We start from the raw sequence: 22,837 nt of genomic DNA, 5'->3' as shown, positions 1-22,837 counted from the left end.
TTAAAAAAATGCAATTTTATAATAATAAAATTTTATAAAAACACCAAAAACTCTATAAATGAAAAAAAACTTAAATCGAAAAATATTATTAACGAACACCATAAATGATGTTTAAGAATTATCGTTAATATATAAGGTTTGATAACATATTTTTTAATCTTTTGATATATATATTCCTTTAAAAAAAAAAAGAATTCTTCCCTTTTAAAACCACACGTAACCACAAATTTTTGCGAGAAAGAGTTTTTGAAATTCAGCGATTTTAAACGGTACAAATTGATTTATATGATTGGTACCAAACGCTAGCAACCACAACAACCTGTAAACACAGCGTTTGCGGGAGATAGCAGGGTAATCAATCAATAATTTTGATTGGTTCTCTCGCTATCACCCGCAAATGTTGCGTTTGCAGTTGGTTGTGATTGGTAACGATTGAAATTAATTAAAAAAATCGCTTTCTACACATTTCTATAGCTGAGTTAACAAGAAAAAAAGAAAAGACAGAGAAAACGAAAAACAATATTATAATAGCCATATCAGTCTATACGAGAGTTATATAGGGACTATTGTGTAATTAGTTATTGCTAAACCCCAGTGCTAAACACTATATATATTGTAACACATTCATATGTATAATACAAGCTTTCCTTACATGGTATCAGAGCAGTAAAAATCCTAGACCTAATAAAAAATAATAATAATAATAAAAAATTTCCGCCGCGCCTCCTTCTCCTCCTCTCTAGATCTTTACCGTGGCTGCCTCTCCATCTGATGTTATCAATCCTGCCTCTGGTTCACAACTTCATAACATTAATATGTCCAATGTTACCAAGCTTACTGCTTCCAACTACTTGATGTGGAACCGTCAAGTTCGTGCTCTGCTTGCTGGTTATGGTCTTGCGGGGTACCTCGATGGCACCACCGTTGCTCCGGACGCCACCGTGCGTCAAAGTGCAACCTCTATTCCTAATCCAGAGTATAACCTTTGGGAAAGGCAAGATCAACTCATTGTTGCTAGCCTTCTCGGTGCGATCTCGATCGAAATTCAACCCATGCTCTCCAAGGCTTCCACGTCAGCCGAGATCTGGAGTCTTCTTTCCTCTGCGTATGCTAAACCAACGTGGGGACACATAAAACAACTTCCGGAACAGACCAACAAATGGCGGAAAGGTTCTCCCATAGTTGAAGAATACGTTCAGGGTTTGGTTGTTCGGTTTGATCAACTTGCTACGCTTGATAAGCCGTATGAACATGAAGAACAAATAGAGTTTCTGCTGGGAGGTCTTCCAGAGGATTACAAGCCTCTTATTGACCAGATCGACGGCCGCGACACGCCTCCTTCCATGCCTGCCATTCATGAGAAGATCATTAATTATGAGCTGAAGTTTCAGACGCAAGTTTCCACATCGTATGTTGTTCCAGTTACGGCGAATGCTGTGTTTCACAAACCCTCATAAAAACACCAGCTCCTCTCGCCACCAGAATCGCCATGCTACACGCGGCTCTCATCATTCCTACCATGGCTCCCAAGGCAAAGGTAATCAGGGACGTTGCCAGCTGTGTGGTGTGTTTGGCCATAGCGCGAGGCAATGCTCTCAGCTTCCTTCCGGAGGTTCATATCAACCCTACGGTGGTATCAATCACCCACTTTCCTCTCTCACTCCGTGGCAGCCTCGTGCGAACATGGCCGCCGTTCAACCTTAAAATCCCACAAATTGGATCATGGACTCGGGTGCCACGCACCCTTTGACGTGGGATCTTGCCAACTTGTCTCTCCATCAACCGTACACCGGCGGTGAAGAGGTGCAAATTGTGGGATGGTTCAGATCTCAAAATCACACATATTGGTTCTGCCTCACTTCCTACACCATCTCGCTTTCTTACTTTCAATGATATTCTATATGTTCCAGATGTTCGAAAGAATTTGATATCAGTCTTTCGCCTATGCAATACTAATCATGTTTCGTTTCATTTCTATCCTGCACTCTTTCAGGTGAGGCATCTAAGCACGGTCAAGTTACTCCAAGGCCGAACGAGAAATAAATTGTATGAGTGGTAGATGAGTGGTGGCTCCATTACGGCATTCTCGGTCTCACCCTCTCCACCAATAGATTTGATCTCTTGGCATCTTCGACTTGGGCATCCCTCTTTTCTAGTTTGAAAATCCATTGTCTCTCAATTTTCATTACCTCTTTCTTCCTCTTCACCAAAACAGTTGTCTTGTTCAGATTGTTTAATCAATAAGAGTCACAAACTCCCATTTTTTACAAACACAGTTGTCTCCTCTAAACCCCTTGATTACATCTACACAGATGTGTGGTCTTCACCTATTCTTTCTTCTGAAAATTTCAAATACTATTTGGTTCTTATTGATCATTTCACAAGATACACATAGCTCTATCCTCTTAAACTTAAATCTCAAGTCAAAGATGTTTTTGTTGCTTTAAAATCATTGGTGGAGAACCGGTTTCAGACTAAGATATGTACGTTATATTCGGATAATGGAGGAGATTTTATTGCTCTTCGGCCATTTTGGGTGTCGCATGGGATCTCTCACCTCACCTCTCTACCGCATACACCTGAGCATAACGGTGTAGCCGAACGCAAGCATCGCCATGAGGTCGAAACAGGACTTGCTCTACTTAATCGTGTTTCTCTTCCAACTTCGTACTGGCCTTACGCGTTCGCCATTGTGGTCTATCAGATAAATTGAATGCCAACTAATGTCTTACATGGTGATACACCATACCAGCATTTATTTAACACCAGTCCCAATTATCTCAAGCTTCGGGTTTTCGGGTGTGATTGTTATCCTTGGCTTCGTCCTTATCAGCGTTACAAACTCGAGACACGATATACTCCTTGTGTGTTTCTTGGTTACTCGCTAACACAAAGTGCGTATTTGTGTCTTGATGTTGCTCATGGCCGGCTATACACCTCTCGTCATGTGCAATTTGTTGAGTCTCGTTTTCCGTTTGCTCAACACATTGCTTCTCATCTGTCACAACCAGCTTCAGCTCAATCGTCTCCTCAATACTCTAGTTCGATATCGGCAACAATATCACCTCTGGTTGTTCCATCACCGGCTCTGGTGCCCTCACCTCCGTGCTCTGATCACCACCCACCGTTCCTACCGTCGTCCCCGTCAACACCGCCATCGCCTTCCTCTCCGTCCCTCGTCGACGAGCCATCGCCTTCCTCTCCGTTGCTCGTCCCCGTCAACACCGCCATCGCCTTCCTCTCCCATGTCTGAGCATAGCACAGACATGGGATGCTCATTCCCAACTGTTTTCAACCTTTTTGCTTCCACAACCGCTGAGATGGCCATGCTTAGGATGGTAAAACTTCGCCTATACCAACCTTTTGAAGTGGTGTCAGCTGCTTGTTGGTTAGCTTCTGGTACATAGGATAGACAAGCCAGTTGTTCATTATGATGACGATACATGCAGAGATGATTGTTATGACTTGGAGAGACCCAGCCGTGACTTTGAAGTGAGGCCCAAGCCCACGGTCTGTGACTAGACCTTGGAGTACCATCATGCTTGTTTGCACCACAATGGGAGTACTAACCAACATGATGGCTAACCACAGAGGAATAAGTCGAAGAACCGCTTTGAAATCTTCTACTTCTTGAACAGAACATAGCCTCCAAATTTTATTGAATGATTCATCATGACTAACTTTTAAGTCCCCTTCGACCTTCAACGCTGCCCGGTTTAAAAACCTGCACATGTGAAGATCTTTCAGCTCTGTGTTTACGTTTTATGAATCAGGCAAGGTCTTTTTGTTTCACCTGAAGCACTTAGAGGGCATTACAGCAGAATTCTTGGTCTCTTCTATGAGCTCATTGTGATGATAGTCTTCCTCTTTGGATGAAATCACAGCCTTTCTTTTCACTGTAGCAGCGACTACAACGCGGACAAGACTTGTGAAGGGACTTTTGATGGGTTTGTCATGCTTGTAATATCTCTTCCCGGAGATGAAGACAAAGAAACTGATCAAATTAGCAGCAGCAGATAGTCCAAACCCGAGTTTCCAACTAGCATTGTCCTGTGTATATACAATTGCTGTCGCGCTAATAATGGCGCCTGTATTAACTGTGAGGAAGTACCAGTTGAAGAAGCTTCCTTTGTCTTTAGGTTTCTCATACTGGTTTGCACCAGCAGATGCTAAAGTCACCCTTGTCCCAGCTGTTCCAGTAATCACTAGAGCTAAGGCTGTATACAAGATCCCAAGCTGGAGTTTTGATGGTGACTGACATAGGATTGAGCCTGTTTCACATGGTATAGGTCTCAAGTAATCGAAAGATGTAATAAGAGTCAAGAGAAAGATGCCCTGGAAAAAAAGTGTTAATACTAGTAAGCTTTGTGTAAGTAACTTAAGAGATAGTAGAGAGATCAACGAGTTCTTGACTTACGAGAAGAGAAATGAACGCTGAGGTCGAGAAGACGGGAATATTACCAAAGAAAGAATCAGCTAGAATGGTTGTAACAACAGGCAACATGCTGAGACATCCATTGACAATATTTGAAATCTGAGCTGCAGCGATGTTCTTGATGTTGTATTCCTCAATCAAGAAGACGATCAAGTTCATTACCCATCCGAAAGAAGTTATGGAAAGGCCTAACAACGTAGCTATAACACATAGAGCATAGAAAAAATAATCAAGATTTTTATCTCTGTGTTTTGGGATCAACAAGAACATAGACAAAAATATTACGTATCCATCAAGAACGGAAAAGTGATCCAGCCACCGCGCTTGCTGCTTGGATCACCAGAACTCTGAGCTTCTGTGTCAGCAGTAGAGATTAAACCAGCCATTTGACAGAGAACAGAGGAAGAAGATGAGTTGCGTCCAATACTGTGTTTGTGTGTTGTGTTGTGGTGCAGTTATATAAAAGAAACTAATTAAACAAGTAAGTACAGAATAGTTATGTATGTTGTACCCAATGATTTAATTTGCTAATGATGCATGATCCACTTTGTTCTAAATTATATAATACCTCAATAACTACACCAAAGTTCTGACATTTCATCAACTGTTGTCGTGTTCCAACTTCACGTGGTGAATGTAATCATCATAGACATCTAGAAAAAGTTTTTTTTTACCAGACCTCCCACTTTACCAAGTATCTACTAACATCGATAGTGGCCACAATATAATTTTCCCAGTCTACAAAAATTGGCATATATGAGATCAAAATATTTTCCTTTGCACATTCTATTTGATTGATTAGTTCATTTTAATATGGTTTATACATAAATGGTAAAATTCCTCTGAAATGTATTTTACTTTCAATAAGCATCATCGAATCAGATTGTGAATCATTTGGGTTACCTTCAGGTGCTTTGTTGAAGGTTGATATACCTTCTTGTGTTCATTGAAAAGGTAATTATTAGATTAGGATATATGTTAATATTCTATATTCCTAGATTTACTATGATATGGGTTCATCACGTTTAGGCAACTACTCTTGTATATATACTTTACATCTTTGATTGGAATACACAACAGATTACCTTCTATTATCTTCTATTACATGGTATCAGAGCGTAATCTCTTCTGACCTAAATTTTATTTTTCTAGCCGCTGTTCTTTGCAACTGCCGCTTCTCTTCTACTCTGTTCTCTGTTCCTTATTCTATTATCATGTTTGGTTCTAATACAACTCCTGGAACGCAACTTGTCGTATCCGTACCACCATCACCGTATCAACTCAATGCTTCTGACAATCCAGGAGCATTGATCTCTTCTGTAATTTTACAAGAAGATAACTATGCTGAATGGGCTACGGAGCTGAAAAACTCTTTGCAGGCCAAGCAGAAACTTGGTTTCATCGATGGCTCTGTCCCAAAACCCACTACTGAACCTGAGTTGGCTTCATGGCGTGCCGCCAACTCGATGATCATTGGATGGATATGCACCTCCATTGATCCCAAGCTTCGTTCTACGGTTTCGTTTATTACCGATGCTTCTACATTATGGGTAAGCCTTCGATCTCGTTTCTCGGTTGGAAACGGGGTTTGTAAACAAGTTCTCAAAGATGATATAGCTGCTTGTAAGCAGAATGGTCAATCGGTGATGGAATACTATTGTCGTCTTTCCAAATTATCGGAGGAACTCCATAACTACAATACCGGCCGTCAATGTACTTGTGCTGCTGCTCCGGATATTGCTAAGGAGCGTGGAGAGGATCGGGTCCATCAGTTTCTTTTTGGTTTGGATCTTCCACGTTTTAGCAACATCCGTTCCACTATTACCGGTGAAGATCCTATCGCACCACTTACGCAGGTTTACTCTCGTGTTATTCGCGAAGAGCAGAACCTCAATGTGGCAAGATCGAAGGAAGTTATCACAACCGATGCCGTTGGTTTCTCCGTCAAAACAGAGCAACCTTCTCAAGTTGCTGCTGCTTCTACTCAACGGTTTTGCGATCGTTCTACTCTCTCTTGCACCCACTGTCATCGTCAAGGCCATGACATCTCTGAATGCTTTCTTTTTCATGGTTTTCCTGATTGGTACCACGAACAAAAGGGTGGCAACCATTATGAAAATAGAGACACTTCTAACCGCTCTGTCCAACGAGGAGGTTTCTCGTCCAGGGGCAATGGCCGTGGTCGTGGTCGAGTTAATAATGTTCGTGTTACGTCTTCCTCCGACAGCAACAACAATCAAATAACCCAGATCATCCATCTCTTTGAGGCTCAACACTCTAACATTACTTCTGAAAAATTGTCGGGTAAAACACGTTTAAATGATGTCATTTCGGATACTGGTGCCTCGCACCACATGACCGGCGATTACTCGATTATTAATGATTGTGTTGATATCATTCCCTCGCCAGTGACCAAACCTGATGGTAATGCTTCCCGTGCTACTAAGCGTGGCTCACTTCCTTTGAGCTCCGCTTACTTGCTCACTGATGTTTTGTTTGTTCTAGATTTTAATTGCACATTAATTTCTGTTTCTAAACTGTTAAAACAAACTGGCTCCATTGGAATATTTACTGATACTTTGTGTTTCTTGCATGACCATTTTTCGAGGACTTTGATTGGGGCGGGGGAAGAGCGTGAGGGAGTGTACTATTTTACTGGAGTCTTGGCTGCTTAGTCTAACAAGGTCTCTGCTGCTACTCCTGTTTCTTCTGGACCATTATGGCATCGTCGACTCGGTCATCCGTCTTCTACTGTTTTACTTTCTTTACCTGAATGTACTTCATCTCCAAGTGGCCTTGGAGATATGAAAAATTGTGACATTTGTTTTCGAGCTAAACAAACTCGAGAAGTTTTTTATGAGAGCATTAATAAAGCATTGGATTGTTTTTCTCTTTTTCATTGTGATGTTTGGGGCCCTTATCAGACTCCTTCTACAAGTGGTGCGGTCTATTTTCTAACTCTCGTTGATGATCATTCTCAAGCCGTATGGACCTATTTAATGTCCGCGAAATCGGAGGTTTCCACTATGATTCATAATTTTTGTGCTATGACCGAGAGACAGTTTGGCAAACAAGTAAAGGCTTTTTGCACAAACAATGGCACCGAATTTATGTGCCTCACATCATATTTTCAAGATCATGAGATTATGCATCAAACATCATGTGTGGATACTCCACAACAGAATGGCCGTGTAGAACGCAAACACCGTCATATTCTCAATGTTGCTCGTGCTTGTCTTTTCCAAAGCCATATGCCCGTTAAATTTTGGGTGAGAGTATTCTCACCGCTACACACTTGATCAACCGGACACCGTCTTCAATATTGAAGGGAAAATCACCATATGAAGTTCTGTTTGGGCAACGTCCGTCATACACCATGCTCCATACTTTTGGTTGTCTTTGTTATGCTCATACTCGATCTCGTGACAAAGACAAATTCGGGCCTCGAAGTCGTAAATGTGTTTTTGTGGGTTACCCCTATGGCAAGAAAGCTTGGCGCTTGTTCGATCTTGAGACAGAAATTTTTTTCACCAGCCGTGATGTTCGTTTTCTTGAAGACGTGTTTCCATTTACTGACAAACCGACAATTCTATCTCCTTCTGTGTCGTCTGCTGATATGATCCTCCCAAGGAATCGACACCTTTGAGTTGGTTGATAGAGACACCTTGATTCTAAAGACAAAGAAGCCTTAAGAATAAGGATGATGGAATGAATGATTGCACATGAGTTGCAGAAAGACTTTTGATATACCGCTTAGATCTTTCAGCCTCACACCAAAAAGATCCGATCTCTCAGTCTCGCACCAAGGAGATCGGGTATTGACTATTGGAATCACACCAAGTAGTCGGTTTTGATTATTGGAATCACACCAAGCAATCGGTTTTGTTCACAAAGAACAGAAGAGAATCACTCTCAAAGAAAAGAAAAGGTTTTATAAAAAGTTGAATTTATTATTTCTTTGCTCTTACATGAGTTTATATAGGATAAGAAAACTTGGTAACAAAGCCAAGTATTATTCTTGAAACTAAAAAGAACAATAAAGATAGATAGTTGAATGAAGATTCAACTCTTGAATTTTGTCTTCCCAAGGTGTCCTTCCCAAGGTGAGTTGAACTTCAATTTTCGTCACTTCTCTTTGGCCACAAATTAGAGTGATTATTTAGGGCCTTTTTGGTCTTGAATTAGGCTCAAAGTGGACTAGACTTGATAGGTATCATCCCCAATAGAATTTCTCATGCTCTCTTTGGCCATAAGCTCTTGAATAGTCCCATTAAGTACCTCTTTGATGTTTTATCTCTTTGACTCCTTGATCTAACTTTCTGATGAGAAACAACTTGGACTGTATCATTTATTCATCTTGAGCTTAGTTGAAACAACTCCTGGTTGCCAAACATAATTATGGAAGCTCTTAAACCAACTGGACCTGAAACTTATCAAGTTAAGAACTAGATTCACCTTCTTTGGCAAATGGGACGTAACTCTGTGGTTTGTTGGCCAAATCTTGTGTTCTTGAGCTTTTTGGAAACATAAGAGATCCATTGACATCCTCCAATTGATTTCGTGTCGAAATTGATGCTGAGTTGGTCTGTGTAACACGATCGTTGGCTCAGACGTGAAACTGGAACTAGGACAAATCCACTGACTTAAAATATCCATATCTTTCAAGTATGAACTGATTTTAACGTGCTTCCAATTCTCAATGGTTCTAGGATGGATAAAGATTTCAGAACAGTTATGTTCATAGCTTGATACTTCTGGCTTGGTCGGAATCCTCCTTTGAATGCTCGTAGGTCTAAGTCGTGTAGCCATGAGTTCACCTGATTTGTAAAATGAATAACTCCTTCATCTAAACTCTGATTGAACTGATTCAACTTCGAGATATGCTCTAGATGCGGTAAGAATGTATCCCAAATAGCAGTTTGGTAGGAAGAGTTGATCTTTGACTTCGTTCGTGTTGAGCAAGACTCAAGGGTCGTCTTGGATGGTCTCATGATCATATCTCCTGCTCTTGTTGAGGATGATTGGTTTTTACCGCTTCCTACATCCTCAATAGAGGTTTTTCTTCTACTCCTACCTCGCTTGTTGAGGTTCTGCTGCCACCTGCTCTGGTTCCTTCTTCTGAGTCGTCTCCGGTCTCTATTTCTACACCATTGGCAGAGCGTGATACGCCTGACTCTCCTTCTACTTCTTCACCGGTTCCGACGTCTTCTTTACCTGATACTGCTGAGGTTTCCTCACCTGGTTTACTTGAATTATTGGGCAAGGGACATCGCAAAAAGTATCCCCTCGGTTCTACTCAAAGACTATGTGCTTTATCCAATTTCCATGTATTTATCTGACGCGGGTTTTTTGGCCAATCATATTGCCTACATGGCCGCCATTCTTGACAGCACGGAGCCCAAGCATTTTAAAGATGTTGTTTTAATCAAGAAATAGTGCAAGGCCATGCGCAAAGAGATTGATGCTCTTGAGGCCAACCATACTTGGGATGTTACTGACTTACCTCATGGGAAGAAAGCTATCAATAGTAAATGGGTTTACAAATTGAAATATCATTCCGATGGCACTTTAGAACGTTACAAGGCTCGTCTCGTAGCCATGGGTAATCTTCAAAAAGAGAAGACTGACTTTACCGAGACTTTTGCTCCGTTGCAAAAATGACAACCGTTCGTTCTCTTCTCGGTGTTGCTGCTGCTAAGGACATGGAAGTTCATCAAATGGATTTTCACAATGCTTTTCTACATGGCGATCTTGAGGAGGAGGTTTACATGCGTCTTCCTCCTGGTTTTAAAGCCATGGATCCTAACAAGGTTTGTCGACTTCGCAAATCCTTATATGGTCTCAAACAAGCCCCTCGATGTTGGTTTTCTAAGCTCTCCAATGCTCTTCGGGAAATGGGGTTCACTCAAAGCTATCAAGATTACTCCTTGTTTACCTTACGACGAGGCACGATGATCCTTCATGTTCTTGTTTATGTTGATGACTTTGTGATTACAAGAAATGATTTGGCTGTCATTAATACATTTAAAGTCCAGCTCCAGAAGTGTTTTCATATGAAGGATCTCGATCGCCTGAAATATTTTTTGGGCATTGAGGTCTCTTGCGGTAAGGATGGTTTTTGTCTCTCTCAGCGAAAATATGTTCTGGACATAATCCGTGCAGCTGGTCTTCTTGGTTGTAAGCCGTAGCCAGTGCCTATTGAGGTTAATCATAAACTTGCTTCTGAAACTGGTCCTTTGTTTGACAATCCTCAACAATATTGTCGTTTGGTCGGTCGTTTTATCTACTTGACAGTTACCCGGCCGAATTTAAGCTACGCGGTACACATTCTTTCTCAGTTCATGAAGGCACTTTTGCTCGTACATTGGGAAGCAGCACTCCGTCTAGTTCGTTATCTCAAAGGTTCTCCTGCACAAGGCATACTTCTTCAATCAGATTGTGATCTCCACATTTCCGCCTACTGCGGCTCTGATTATAACTCATGTCCTATTACTCGCCGTTCTCTTTCGGCGTATGTTGTCTATTTAGGGAACTCTCCTATTTCTTGGAAGACAAAGAAGCAGAAGATGATTTCTAGCTCCTCTACTGAGGCTGAGTACCGTGCCATGGCATACACCCTCAAAGAAATCATATGGTTGAAGCGTCTTCTCAAGGATTTGGGTGTTGATCATTCTTCTCTGAATGGCATACACCCTCAAAGAAATCATATGGTTGAAGCGTCTTCTCAAGGATTTGGGTGTTGATCATTCTTCTCTGATTTCTCTGCATTGTGATAGTGAAGCTGTCATTCATATTGCCGCCAATCCTGTTTTTCATGAGCGGACAAAGCATATTGAGTCCGACTGTCATCAGGTCCGAGACGTCGTTCTTGCCAAGCTCATTACAACCGAACACATTTCTACTACTGATCAGATTGCTGATCTTCTTACTAAAGCTCTGCCAGCCAAACATTTCAAAGATTATTGTCCACGTTAGGTGTTACAGATTACGTACCATCAACGTGAGGGGGGTATTATATTAGGATATATGTTAATATTCTATATTCCTAGATTTACTCTAATATGGGTTTATCACGTTTAGGCAACTACTCTTGTATATAGACTTTACGTCTTTGATTGGAATACACAACAGATTACCTTCTATTATCTTCTATTATAGTAATAAATAAACCCTTTACTGAAAAAGTTAGCTTTCTTTGAAAAAGGTTTTTTGCCGAAGGGTGTGAACCGTCCAATTTCTTACTGTAATGTCTTATACAAAGTTATCTCAAAAATCATAGCGAACAGGCTGAAACTGGTTTTGTCAAAGTTCATATCCGTAAATCAATCTGCTTTCGTTCAAGATAGACTGCTAATTGAGAATGTTCTCTTAGCTACAGAGCTTGTGAAGAATTATCACAAAGACTTTATCTCTAGTCGTTGTGCCATCAAAATCGACATCTCCAAAGCATTTGATTTGGTCCAATGGTCTTTCCTCCGTCATGTTCTTACGGTTATGGATTTCCCTCAAGAGTTTGTTCACTGGATCATGTTGTGTGTTACGACAGCTTCTTTCTCGGTGCAAGTAAATGGTGATTTGGTTGGATATTTTCAGAGTTCTCATGGGTTGCGTCAGGGTTGCTCATTGTCCCCTCATCTGTTTGTTATTACTATGGATGTCCTTTCGAAAATGCTGGATAGAGCTGCAGTTTTGCGGAAGTTTGGATATCACCCCCAATGCAAGAACATTGGTCTAACTCATCTGAGTTTTGCGGATGATTTAATGCTTCTTTCAAATGGTAGAGTTCGGTCTATTGAAGGGCTGATGAGGGTCTTTGATGAGTTTGGAAAATTTTCAGGTTTGAAAATAAGCATGGAGAAATCAACAATTTATTTGGCCGGTATCTCTGATACGGTCACTCAGGAGATTGTGGAACGGTTCCCTCTTGGTGTTGGCACCCTCCCAGTTAGGTATCTTGGTCTTCCTCTGGTCACAAAAAGATTTTCTATGGCAGACTGTCTCCCACTCATTGATCACATCAAAAAGAAAATTGGTTCTTGGACCGCAAGGCACCTCTCCTATGCAGGGCGATTGAATCTTATCAACTCTGTTCTCTGGAGTGTCTACAGTTTTTGGATGTCTGCTTATTGTTTACCTCGTGAATGCTTGGAAGAGATTGATAAGTTATGCTCCGCATATCTCTGGTCTGGCTCTGAGATGAGTCCAACTAAAGCTAAAGTCGCATGGGACTCCATTTGTAAACCGAAGAAGGAGGGTGGTCTGGGATTGCGTTCTCTCCGAGAAACAAATGATGTTTGCTGTCTGAAATTGCTCTGGCGGCTAGTCTCTGAGGGGGGCTTGTTGTGGGTAAGATGGGTGAAAACATATCTTCTTAAGAAGGAAACGATTTGGGGACTACCGGATAACACTTAATCCGGTTCATGGATATGGCGTAAAATTCTTAAATGCAGAGCTACTGCTAAAACCCTATGTCGCGTTGATGCTCATGATGGTGCTAACACTTCTTACTGGTATGATAACTGGTCAAGGATGGGCTGTTTAGTAGACATTGCGGGAGATAGAGGTTGCATTGATATGGGGATCAGTCGAACCGCCTCTGTTCTAGAAGCCTGGACTACACGACGCAGAAGAAGGCATCCTGTTGAATACCTCAACAACATGGAGGAGGAGTTAGAACATCAGTGGAATAACAGGAAGATTGGGGAAGATGTAGCTTTATGGAGGGGGAAACGGGATGAGTTTCAGAATCGTTTTTCAACAAAGGATACTTGGCAACATACTCGCCACGCTTTGGATCCGGTTTCTTGGCACACCGCGGTCTGGTTCACTCATGCAACTCCTAAGTACTCTTTTACCGTTTGGCTCGCAGTCCTGAATCGCCTTTCTACGGGGGACCGGATGCAGAGTTGGAATAGTGGTGTTGATGCAACATATGTTCTCTGCAACTCTGCAGTCGAAACAAGAGATCATCTCTTTTTCTCTTGTGTTTTTTCTGCTGAAGTGTGGAACGGCCTGGCTTCTCACATTTACAAAGCACATTTCTCAACAGATTGGCAGTCCATTATTGCTTATGTATCTACACAAGGTTTTAACCGAGTCGGCGCCTTCTTAGCTCGCTACACTCTGCAGATTCTGGTACACACACTTTGGAGAGAAAGGAACGATAGGCGACATGGAGCCCCTCCAAGGACACCAACTCACCTCATTGCTTGGACTGACCGCCAGATCAGGAATCAATTACTAGCCATTCAACTCATTGGAGATAAACGTTACAAGGACGACCTCCTTACCTGGCTGGCAACTCGCCCATTGCCCTAGTCCGATATACTTTTTATATTTATGCTTTAGCTTTTTAAACATGTCCTAACTCTCTTTTTGTACCACCGCTGCATTTGATGTACAAACGATTTTCTTTGAATCTAATTTAACATTATTTTCAAAAAAAAAATGTTAGCTTTCATTCACTTACGTTTGAAATCTCTCAAGTCTTTGTTTCTTGCAGGCAAACAATTTCTCTCAAAAAGATGTTGAGATCCTCCGTCTTGGCAACTCCATCTTCTTCCTTTGCTTTTTTGCAATCACAACTACATAAATCCTTGTCCAAATCCTGTTGTGACTACCCATGACACAAATCCTTTCACTAAGTGTTATCATTTATGCAAGTATAACTACCAAGTATGGAGTAAAGGGAAAGAGGGAAAGCCTAAGAAAGATGAATAGAGAAGAGTGATGGTGCTTTTGTTAAGCAAGCTTCTTGGATAGATTTGTATTTACCAGAAGAAGTTAGAGGTTATGCTAAGCTTGCTCGATTGGATAAACCCATTGGCACTTGGTATGTGGTAAGTTTAAAACTTAAAAAAAAAAAAAAAAAAAAGACTCAAAGCTGTTTACTGCGAGTTAAATCATCTCTGTCAGCTTCAAATCAGCCTGTGTGAAAGCAAAACATCGTTTAACCTAATAACATTCAAGAAGTCAACTTAACATGCATTGTCCTGTACATAAATTACTAAAGACAGACCAACTTGTCTTTTATTACTAATAATTTGTTCATCAGGTAGCTCCTACAACCAAGCGCACAAAAACATGTTGTAAGTTGTATTGAATTAAAATAGACTACTCACTAAGACAAGCTTTGATGCTATCAATGTGTTATAGTTCATCCTAGATTCACCAAATACCCATTCATTTTCAGAAAAACATGTAATGTCTGCACTATTATAATCAACGTAACATTACCAAACAATTCTTCTTAATCCTCTATCACAGACACAAATCAATTATATTACAACAAATTTACAAATCAGTTTTATATATACTTCAAAAACAGTTGAAAAGAGCTTTTCAGACAAAGCTCTCCCTTCACAAAACTGCAAATTATGAAAACAAACGACTCGTTCTTAATCTTTCTCTCTCTTTCTCCAGTTTATAGGATCATGAGGACAAAGTAGTAGAGTGAGAGCCAACAGCATCTTTGTCATTATCATCATCCTTAAGGTTTCTGTATCTGTAAAGCCAAGAACACACAAGAAAATAACCAAGATTCAAGACTCCACCTATCACTAAAACCCAGTACACATTGTCAACTCTTCCATGGTTAATGTCATCTGGTAACCACATGGTCGTTCTCTGAATCAGGTCGATCAAACCAGTGCTTGTGTAGAAACATATCCCAATCACAACTGAGGTGATCGATGTTGCGGTGCTTCTCATAGACTCTGGAAACTCTTGATAGCACAGAGCTACATTCCCAGGGAAATGGAAGGCCTCCCCTGTAACCAAATATAAGAAACCAAGAACATGATCAATTTGAACAAAGTTCGAGTAGGATGAAATTAGCCATAGTCAATTCCTCACCTATTCCTACTATAACTAGAGGAGGGAATAGCCACAAGACTGACATGTCTGCAACCGATGATGATCCGAGGAAATGACCATTCTGTACTACCTTCAATCGCTTTGCTTCAACTAAGGCAGTCACAGCCATGCTAAGAATGTTGAAAACATGGCCTGCCCCGACTCGCTGGAGCGGTGTCAGGAACTTTCCTGTTAGCTTTTGGTAAAATGGGTAGAGAAACCGATCATTGACTATGATGAATAGGCAAGTGGAGAGAAGTGTTATGACTTGGAGAGAGCCTGCAGGGATTTTAAAGTTAGAGCCAAGCCTCCGGTCCATGACCAGACCTTGAAGAACTGTTAAGCTTAGCTGCATAGCGATTGGAGTGCTCAAGAATATTGTAGCTAACGCAAGAGGGATGATTCTCATGACTGCTTTGAAATCTTCCACTTGTTGAACGCTGCATAGTCTCCATGGATTGCGAATTGTGCCATCTGGTTTCACCTCGTCTTCCAGTTTCAAAGCTGCACGGTTGAAGAACCTGCGTATTTGAGAACTCATTAGAATGGCCTCTCAGTGCATAAATTGAAACTGTTGTTTTAGAGATGGTTTTTTAATTTTACCTGAAACTCCTTGTGGGAATTGTTGTGATTGATTCATTGTGGTAGTCTTTTTCGTTGGTGGAAACCACAGCTTTTCTTTTGCGTACCGCAGCGATAATCACGCATAGTAGACTTCTGAAAGGACTTCCCAAAGGCTTGTCGTGCTTGTAGAATCTTTTCCCCGCAATGAAAACCAAGAAACTGAAGAGATTAGCGGCTAAAGACAAACCAGTTGAAAAAGCTTCCTTGGTCTTTAGTTTTTTCGTACTGGTTTGCACCAGCGGTTGCTAATGTGAACCGTGTCCCACCTGTTCCTATAGAGGCTAGAGTAATTGCCGTGTAAAGGACGCCGAACTGGATTTTCGAAGGATATTGGCATAGGCTTGAAGCTGTTTCACAGGGTTTGGGTCTTAAAGAGTCAAGCGAAGCTGTTCGAGTCAGCAGAGCTACACCCTGATCAAGAAGTAGAATTAATGAACTTCTGTTTCAGAGAGAAGTTGATACAAAAAAAAATGTGTGAGTCTTTATTAAACTTTACCATAAGAGAAATGAAAGCTGAAACTGAGATAACTGGAATGCTTCCAAAGAAAGAGTCAGAGGCAATGGCTGCAATAGCTGGAACCATACAGATACAACCACTAACAATGTTGGCAATCTGAGCTGCTGCGATGCTCTTCACGTTAAATTCCTCAATCAGGTAGACGATCAAGTTAAGTAACCAACCCCATGCAGCTATTGTCAGGCCTAACAACGTAGCTGCACCATAGAAAGATAGATAGCTTCAAATTCCTACTTTAAGTTCTAATGGTTATGAAGTTATGTATAAGATCAAAAACAGAGAGAAACAGAATCTCTCACCTATCATAAACGGGAAGGTGATCCAACCTCCACTGCGGCGTTTGGTACTTGAATCTGCTGACATCTGTGTTTCTGCATCACCTGTAACTGAACCAGCCATGTCTTAAAATATAGCAGAGATCTTTTCACTTTTTATTTGTCAACAATGGCCTGAGATTCTGAAACATATATAGGAGTATAAGTAATAATACTTAATGATGACATTCTCCGGTCCACGATATTTTATTCTCCATGCGCAGCAGCTTCAAAACAAGAAAGATTAAGAAACTAAAAATCTCAAAGCTTATTGTCCATGCAAGTTGAGCCATCACTATCAGCTTCGAACAGCCTGTGTGAAGACAAAATTATTTCCAACCCAACATTTTTAAGAAGTCAACTCTAAATTGTCAGGTAAAAGGATATTGCTAAATAAAAGACCCATTTGTGCCTAATTATTGCCAAGGAATTTGACCATTAATGCTTCAATAATGCAAGTAGCTACTACCTAGAACCAAGCCCACAAAAAGTCTCTTTTAAGTCATTGAATAAGAATAGACTACTCACAGCTACGAGCATTGACACTGGTCTAGCTCTTCAATGGCTCCAACTAGATTGTTGACATGCATTACAAAACCATATTCTGACTTCTCTTTGTTTGCTAGAATATGTTCAGTAAAAAAAGTCTGAAGATATGATTTAATAACTGGAGTACTTTACATTGGAGCTACACTCAATCGCTAGTAGTAAATAAGCATGAACAAACAAATAAAATTACAAGATAATATATGTGGAAAGTACATGAATAAAAGAACAGGCAAAGATACTAAGCAGCCATTTCGGATGGTTATTGGGTACCGGGCATTCACGGGGCTGCTGCTCTTCTAACCGTACGTTGGATTGAGTGCTATAGCCTCCTGGTAGATCATATCTTTGATCTGTTCCTCGTCCAGAGGCTGTTGTTCGAACTCGAAAGAGAATGGCTTTTGACAGATTGGCTCATCAGTTGGGTCGTGCAATTTGGCGAGGTACTGATGATTCAGAGCTTCTTCAACTGCACACAGAAGAATTTGACAGTCAAAACCATAAGATGATAATAAAACCAACAGAGAACAGATGATGTATATATATAACTTACCAGTGATTCTTCTGTTGGGGTCAAACGTCAACATTCTGTCAACTAGATCAATGGCCAATGGGTTAACATGAGAGAAAAGTTTTGCTAACGGCTGGCGAGGGAAGTTGGGAAGTTGCCGGATGTATCTTTTCGCATCCTCGTTGTGTGTGAAGCCAAGATCAGATTCTGTCGGTGTGCCAAGCAACTGCGAAATCCACACATATTCAATCATCACATATCCCGGTAAAAAGGCAGAACCTTTCTTTAAAACCATACTAAAAAGTAGATAACTTTTCTAATCTCTTACCTCTGTCAATAAGCGCATTTGATGAACATGGTCTTTACCAGGGAACAAAGGCTTTCTATTCATAAGCTCCATAAAGATACAACCAACAGACCAAACATCAATAGCAGCTGTGTAGTCAGAAGAGTTTAACAGAAGCTCAGGTGCTCTATACCATCTAGTAACAACATACTCGGTCATAAAGTCATTCTCAGAAGTAGGTCTAGCAAGACCGAAATCACAGATCTTTAAATCGCAGTTCGCGTTCAACAGAAGATTGCTCGGCTTTAAATCTCTATGGATAATGTTAGCTGAGTGGATATACTTCAGCCCTCTAAGAAGCTGGTACAAGAAGTACTGTTTCACAACAAAGACCAATCCAAGAATCAGTTTCATGTTTCTTCTACCTTAGAAACCATCCAATCCAAAAACAGTTTAGTTTTTACCTGCCAGTGTTCCTCTGATAACCCTTGGTTAGATCTAATGATTTGGTGAAGATCAGTATCCATTAACTCAGTAGCAATGTAAACATCACTGAACTGCCTTCGTAGTGGTGGTGGAACCACATCTCTTATAGCTATAATCTGTCAGTTACAACAAATACCAAATCATGATTTGTTTTGTTAATCTCTTCATCTAATCCTAATCTCTCAACAGATAATAATTTCATAAAAAAAACGAAGAAACTAACGTTTTCATGATCTATATGACGAAGAAGCTTGATCTCACGAAGCGTACGTTTCGCATCCATATGATTATCAAAAGCATTCGCTATCTTCTTCATCGCTACTAGCTCGTTCGTCTCCGAATCCAACACAGAGCTTCACAATAATAATAAAAAAAAAAACTCCGATCTCAATCAACGAATCAAAAACTTAAAAAAATCAAAACTCAGAGAAGCGAAAGAGAAAACATACCAAACGATTCCATAAGCTCCACGACCAATTGGGATAATCGGAGGACGATACTTAGATGTGATCTCGAATAAACTACCGAAGATATCGTAACTTATAAACTGTCCTCCGTGAGTCTCCACCGCCGGGAAATCCGTGTATTGACCGCCGCCGGTGTTCATCTCTCTCTCTCTTTCTCGATCGATGAGCGTTGAAGATTTAAAATCAAGTCAAGCTTCACTAGATGTGTTTTTGAAGAAGTAGTGAATCTGAAGGTGTTTGTATTGAATCGTTTTAACATATATAGTCAAGAGTCAACTGGAGAGACTGAGAGGATTAAAGCTGAGATGAGTTTTTTCGCGGTAACTGCGAGGAAGACGAAGATGGAAGAAGAAGAGGAGAAGATGAAAAGATCGTGTGGTTGAGATTAGAGCCGCCTTAAATCTGACGGTTCATGTTCGTTTGTTGACTTCGTCAACGGTCTTCCTCTCTTCTCAAACGTCGTCCTTTACAGTTCCGCCTTAAATATATTAATTTCGTTTTGCTGTAAGAAGTTTTGTTTTATAGTTTTGGAGAAATATAAACAACGTGGGGATTTTTAATAAACAAAGTCGTTTTTTATACGATTGATAAATAAAATATTACTCGTTTTATTCGTTTCAGAAAGAAATTAATTTTTAGTATTGTTTAGTGTTTACGTTACGTATTTAAGATTTTTTTAATGCGATTATTTGAAGTTTAATATAAATATTAGGAGATATCTCGTGCTTAAAACATGGGTTAACATTTTTAAAAATAATTATAATACAATATTAAAAATTATTGTTATATTTCTTATGAAAAATTATTTTGTTTGAGATAGTATTTATTTTTAATTATGTTCTATAAATCTATAGATATTTTTTTAATACTAATTATTTTAGAATATTATAGTATTTTATTTTTTTATGTATATTACATTTTATATTGTTTGTTTGTTGTATTTTCATCAATATTTTGTGAAATATGAAGTAGTAATTTTAATATTATAATTGTGAGCAAATAAAATTTATTAATTTATCAACTATATAAATTTAGTTTTACCAACCCGTCACTGTAGAAATTAAAACAAACATTTTTTTCATAGATTGAGTAATATATCTTTTAAATTAAAAAAGCGTAATATATCTTCGTTTTTAAAAATTCAAATCACAACAAATGTAGAAAAAATTCTGCATATTTGTTAATTATAAGTATTATCTGAAAATTCCAAACAATTTTTAAATAAAATAAAAGAAAGATAATAGGAGAATCATGATTTGAAATCTTAATAAAATCTTCGAAATCTAGTTAAAAATAATTTTATTGTGTACTTGGATAGAACATCTTAGTTTTGAAATTCTGATTGGTTTATATTTTTTAAAAAAATATTTAGTAATTTTCGTCCATAATTTTAGTAGAAAGAAAAAATATTTTTTTAACTAATAATTATCTGTATTTTTAAAAAATCTTAGCTGTTATTTTTTTTCAAATACAAATTAGTTTTGACTTGCATAGATTTTTTTTTACTTTTCTAGATTTTTTAATTTTTGATATTTCAGCGTTTTTATTTTTAATTAATTTTATTTATTTAATTAATTAATTAATCTTACTTAAAATTTTCTAATGGCAATTGAATGTAATTTTTACACATTTTAAGGTTAGTTTCATATTTGTACACATTTACATAAATATTTTTTTTTAAATAAATATTTTTCAAATATTGTACAAAAATTTTCAAATGTTTCTCTCAATTATTGTTTTATAGTTTTCTTAGTTCAATCAATAGTATTTCTACTATCCAACAAACGCAAAACTAACCTATTATTTTTTATATTATTTAGATTTAATTAGGAAGATAAATATTATCCGAGATGATTAATCCAAAACTTAAGACGCTCTTGTAGGGAGCTTGGAATGTTGAGAACATTTCCGTTATTGTCAACGACATTGTAAGAAGCACTCAATTTCTTAAAGCGTAATATTAGGCGTTGTGGTTTGGAATTGACTTTAATAGATGTGTTTGTTGGGAACTTCCCTCCAAAGTTTGATCAGTTGACTTCTAAATCTCACACTAAAATATAATTCCATATATTTATGTAAAAGGACCAAAAAACTAAAAACAATTTAATTAAGTTTTATTATTAGAAAATAAAAACGAAAATTTAAAAAAAAAAAAAAAGATTGTCTCTAAGTATTTCTGGTAATGCTTACGCCTCTCTTTTGTGTTTTGGCGCAGGTAAAGGCAAAGTGTGATCGTAGATACAAGGCTATGAAGAGGAGGATGTTCTAGAGGCTCGGTTGTTTGCTCTGTGTCTTTGATAGGATGCTAAAGTGGAACTTAGTTGTCTATAACGATTGTTAGGATTGCTGGTTCTATGACTATGTTATGTTTGGATTGTTACTGGATTTGGTTTCATGTTATTCTTTATTCGTTATTAGTTTATTGGAATGGTTATGTGTTATCCGTTGTTGTTATTGAATAGGGTTAGGTACCTAGTGAGTATGAGATCACTAGATAATAAGATATTAAAAAAAACGTGTTGGGTTGTTTCAATTTGGTATCAGAGCCCATACGGTTCTAGGTATGGTTTTGCTGTGTGCTTTGTGTTGTGGATGTTGGATTGAATGATTGTGCGTGGCATGAGGTCCTAGAACATCCTCTTTGAGCATGCTTTGTGATTCCACGATGAGTTGTGTTCTTTGTGTAGTCAGGGTCGTTTTGTTTGTTTAGCCTTCTGTTCTTGGTGGTACAGATGGTTAGAGGTGAGAGAACTGCTGGTCGTGGACGCGGGTGTGATCGTTGGCGGGGACAAGTTCTCAAGGCCAGTGTGAATGTGACCCAGAGCATGGCCAGTGAGGAGGTGACAGAGTTGCAGGTTCATCTTAGTGTGTCTAGAGACCTGGCTAGTGATGGTATTAGTAGGGCAGGTGGGCCAAGTGTCGGTACTGGTGTTGCCCCGTGTGTGGGGGTTGCAACCGGTGGTGCTCCAGGTAGGGAGGATGTCTCGGCAGGCTTGCTAGTTCACGTGTTGGTGCAACTTCCAATAGTGGCGCTGCCAGTGGCTGGTGTGCAGGCTCATTTTGCCGCCAGCGGTTGGTGGGCAGGTTCCAGTGGTGTCGCCAGTGGTTGGTGGGCAGGGTCCAGTGGTGCCGCCAGTGGTTGGTGGGCAGGGTCCAGCGGTGCAGCTTGTGACTGGATGCAGGCAGGTGTGCAACCATGGGCCGAGGTAGTGGATGTACAGTATGTTCAGATGCTGGTGCAACTACGACATGTGGGTGCAGGATTTTTCCCAAGAGGCACGGATTCGAGTGCGGCTGATGAGTGGAAAGAGCGGATGGAGGATATCTTCCAGTCGTTCTGGTGTCTCGACCACTACTGGGTGGACTTGGCAGCGCAATACCTTTTGGGGGATGTGCGGGGTCGGTGGAGGTTGGTGACGGCCCGGAGGGTGCAGTGGGAGATGACTTATATGGTCTTTTTGGGGGAATTCATTGCCAGGTATTTTCCACAGGAGGCAATTGATCGCATAGAGGCACATATCTTGGGGTTGACACAGGGGAACCGTACTGTGCAGGAGATAGACGCGGAGTTCAGTCAGCTTGTGGGGTATGGAGGCCGGTCTTTGGAGCCAGAGTCGGCTCAGGTGCGGAAGTTCTTGTTAGCTCTGCTTGATGACCTGAGGACTCAGTGCATGGTGAGGAACTATGCTACAAGAGCAGAGCTAGTTGAGATTTTTGTCAAGATAGAGGATGAGTTGAGGTCACAGGTGGTGGTGGTTAGTCCTCCAGTGCAGTCGAAGCGGACTCAGCCACATTCT

At 39.9% G+C, this 22,837-nt stretch overlaps 3 protein-coding genes and 2 pseudogenes across 5 annotated transcripts in view; 2 read left to right on the top strand and 3 right to left on the bottom strand.

Annotated features, from left to right (window-relative positions):
• LOC109132487 (protein NRT1/ PTR FAMILY 2.3-like) overlaps nucleotides 1-4,843 on the bottom strand; it is a 36,287-nt pseudogene extending 31,444 nt beyond the window's left edge. The window contains exons 1-4 of the transcript XR_015596794.1: nucleotides 4,729-4,843; nucleotides 4,418-4,639; nucleotides 3,794-4,335; nucleotides 3,357-3,724 (exon numbers count right to left, since the gene is read on the bottom strand). The product of XR_015596794.1 is annotated as a protein NRT1/ PTR FAMILY 2.3-like (transcript). The remainder of the gene's footprint in view (nucleotides 1-3,356; nucleotides 3,725-3,793; nucleotides 4,336-4,417; nucleotides 4,640-4,728) is intronic.
• Nucleotides 4,844-5,901: 1,058 nt separating this feature from the next.
• Nucleotides 5,902-10,096, top strand: LOC104783806 (uncharacterized). The gene is made up of 4 exons (XM_087509401.1): nucleotides 5,902-6,739; nucleotides 7,030-7,069; nucleotides 9,489-9,762; nucleotides 9,872-10,096. Exons 1-4 carry the CDS (start codon nucleotides 5,902-5,904, stop codon nucleotides 10,094-10,096), a joined length of 1,377 nt encoding a protein of 458 aa, XP_087365527.1.
• Nucleotides 10,093-13,753, top strand: LOC147945887 (uncharacterized). Its single transcript, XM_087509400.1, has 5 exons — nucleotides 10,093-10,245; nucleotides 10,624-11,153; nucleotides 11,212-11,405; nucleotides 11,640-12,777; nucleotides 12,886-13,753. The coding sequence occupies exons 1-5, from the start codon at nucleotides 10,093-10,095 to the stop codon at nucleotides 13,751-13,753; spliced, it is 2,883 nt and encodes a 960-aa protein (XP_087365526.1).
• An 867-nt stretch (nucleotides 13,754-14,620) lies between these two features.
• Nucleotides 14,621-16,899, bottom strand: LOC104780388 (protein NRT1/ PTR FAMILY 2.7-like; annotated as a pseudogene). Its single transcript, XR_015596793.1, has 5 exons — nucleotides 16,730-16,899; nucleotides 16,410-16,627; nucleotides 15,893-16,324; nucleotides 15,290-15,810; nucleotides 14,621-15,204 (listed from the first exon to the last, which is right to left on the bottom strand). The product of XR_015596793.1 is annotated as a protein NRT1/ PTR FAMILY 2.7-like (transcript).
• A 477-nt stretch (nucleotides 16,900-17,376) lies between these two features.
• LOC104780387 (mitogen-activated protein kinase 3) lies at nucleotides 17,377-19,568 on the bottom strand. The gene is made up of 6 exons (XM_010504880.3): nucleotides 19,023-19,568; nucleotides 18,797-18,926; nucleotides 18,552-18,689; nucleotides 18,130-18,462; nucleotides 17,844-18,027; nucleotides 17,377-17,759 (listed from the first exon to the last, which is right to left on the bottom strand). The coding sequence occupies exons 1-6, from the start codon at nucleotides 19,178-19,180 to the stop codon at nucleotides 17,590-17,592; spliced, it is 1,113 nt and encodes a 370-aa protein (XP_010503182.2). The 5' UTR covers nucleotides 19,181-19,568; the 3' UTR covers nucleotides 17,377-17,589.
• Nucleotides 19,569-22,837: the final 3,269 nt, after the last annotated feature.

Source organism: Camelina sativa, chromosome 4 (genome assembly GCF_030686135.1).
Source record: "Camelina sativa cultivar CO46 ecotype springtype chromosome 4, ASM3068613v1".
Taxonomy (NCBI): domain Eukaryota; kingdom Viridiplantae; phylum Streptophyta; class Magnoliopsida; order Brassicales; family Brassicaceae; genus Camelina; species Camelina sativa.
This window is presented reverse-complemented; position numbering and strand designations above follow the sequence as displayed.

Bases quoted from the DNA above. Each gene is read 5' to 3' on its own strand.
- LOC147945887 (XM_087509400.1), top strand. From the start codon at position 10,093: ATGACAACCGTTCGTTCTCTTCTCGGTGTTGCTGCTGCTAAGGACATG. The intron at 10,246-10,623 runs GTTTGTCGACTT...TGTAAGCCGTAG, and splicing joins AAGCCATGGATCCTAACAAG to CCAGTGCCTATTGAGGTTAA. The intron at 11,406-11,639 runs GTTAGGTGTTAC...TCTTTGAAAAAG, and splicing joins TTTCAAAGATTATTGTCCAC to GTTTTTTGCCGAAGGGTGTG.
- LOC104783806 (XM_087509401.1), top strand. From the start codon at position 5,902: ATGATCATTGGATGGATATGCACCTCCATTGATCCCAAGCTTCGTTCT. The intron at 6,740-7,029 runs GTAAAACACGTT...TGTTTCTTGCAT, and splicing joins TACTTCTGAAAAATTGTCGG to GACCATTTTTCGAGGACTTT. The intron at 7,070-9,488 runs GTGAGGGAGTGT...CATCCTCAATAG, and splicing joins GATTGGGGCGGGGGAAGAGC to AGGTTTTTCTTCTACTCCTA.
- LOC104780387 (XM_010504880.3), bottom strand. From the start codon at position 19,180: ATGAACACCGGCGGCGGTCAATACACGGATTTCCCGGCGGTGGAGACT. The intron at 18,690-18,796 runs GTTAGTTTCTTC...TGTAACTGACAG, and splicing joins GTCATATAGATCATGAAAAC to ATTATAGCTATAAGAGATGT. The intron at 18,028-18,129 runs GTAAGAGATTAG...TGGATTTCGCAG, and splicing joins AAATGCGCTTATTGACAGAG to TTGCTTGGCACACCGACAGA.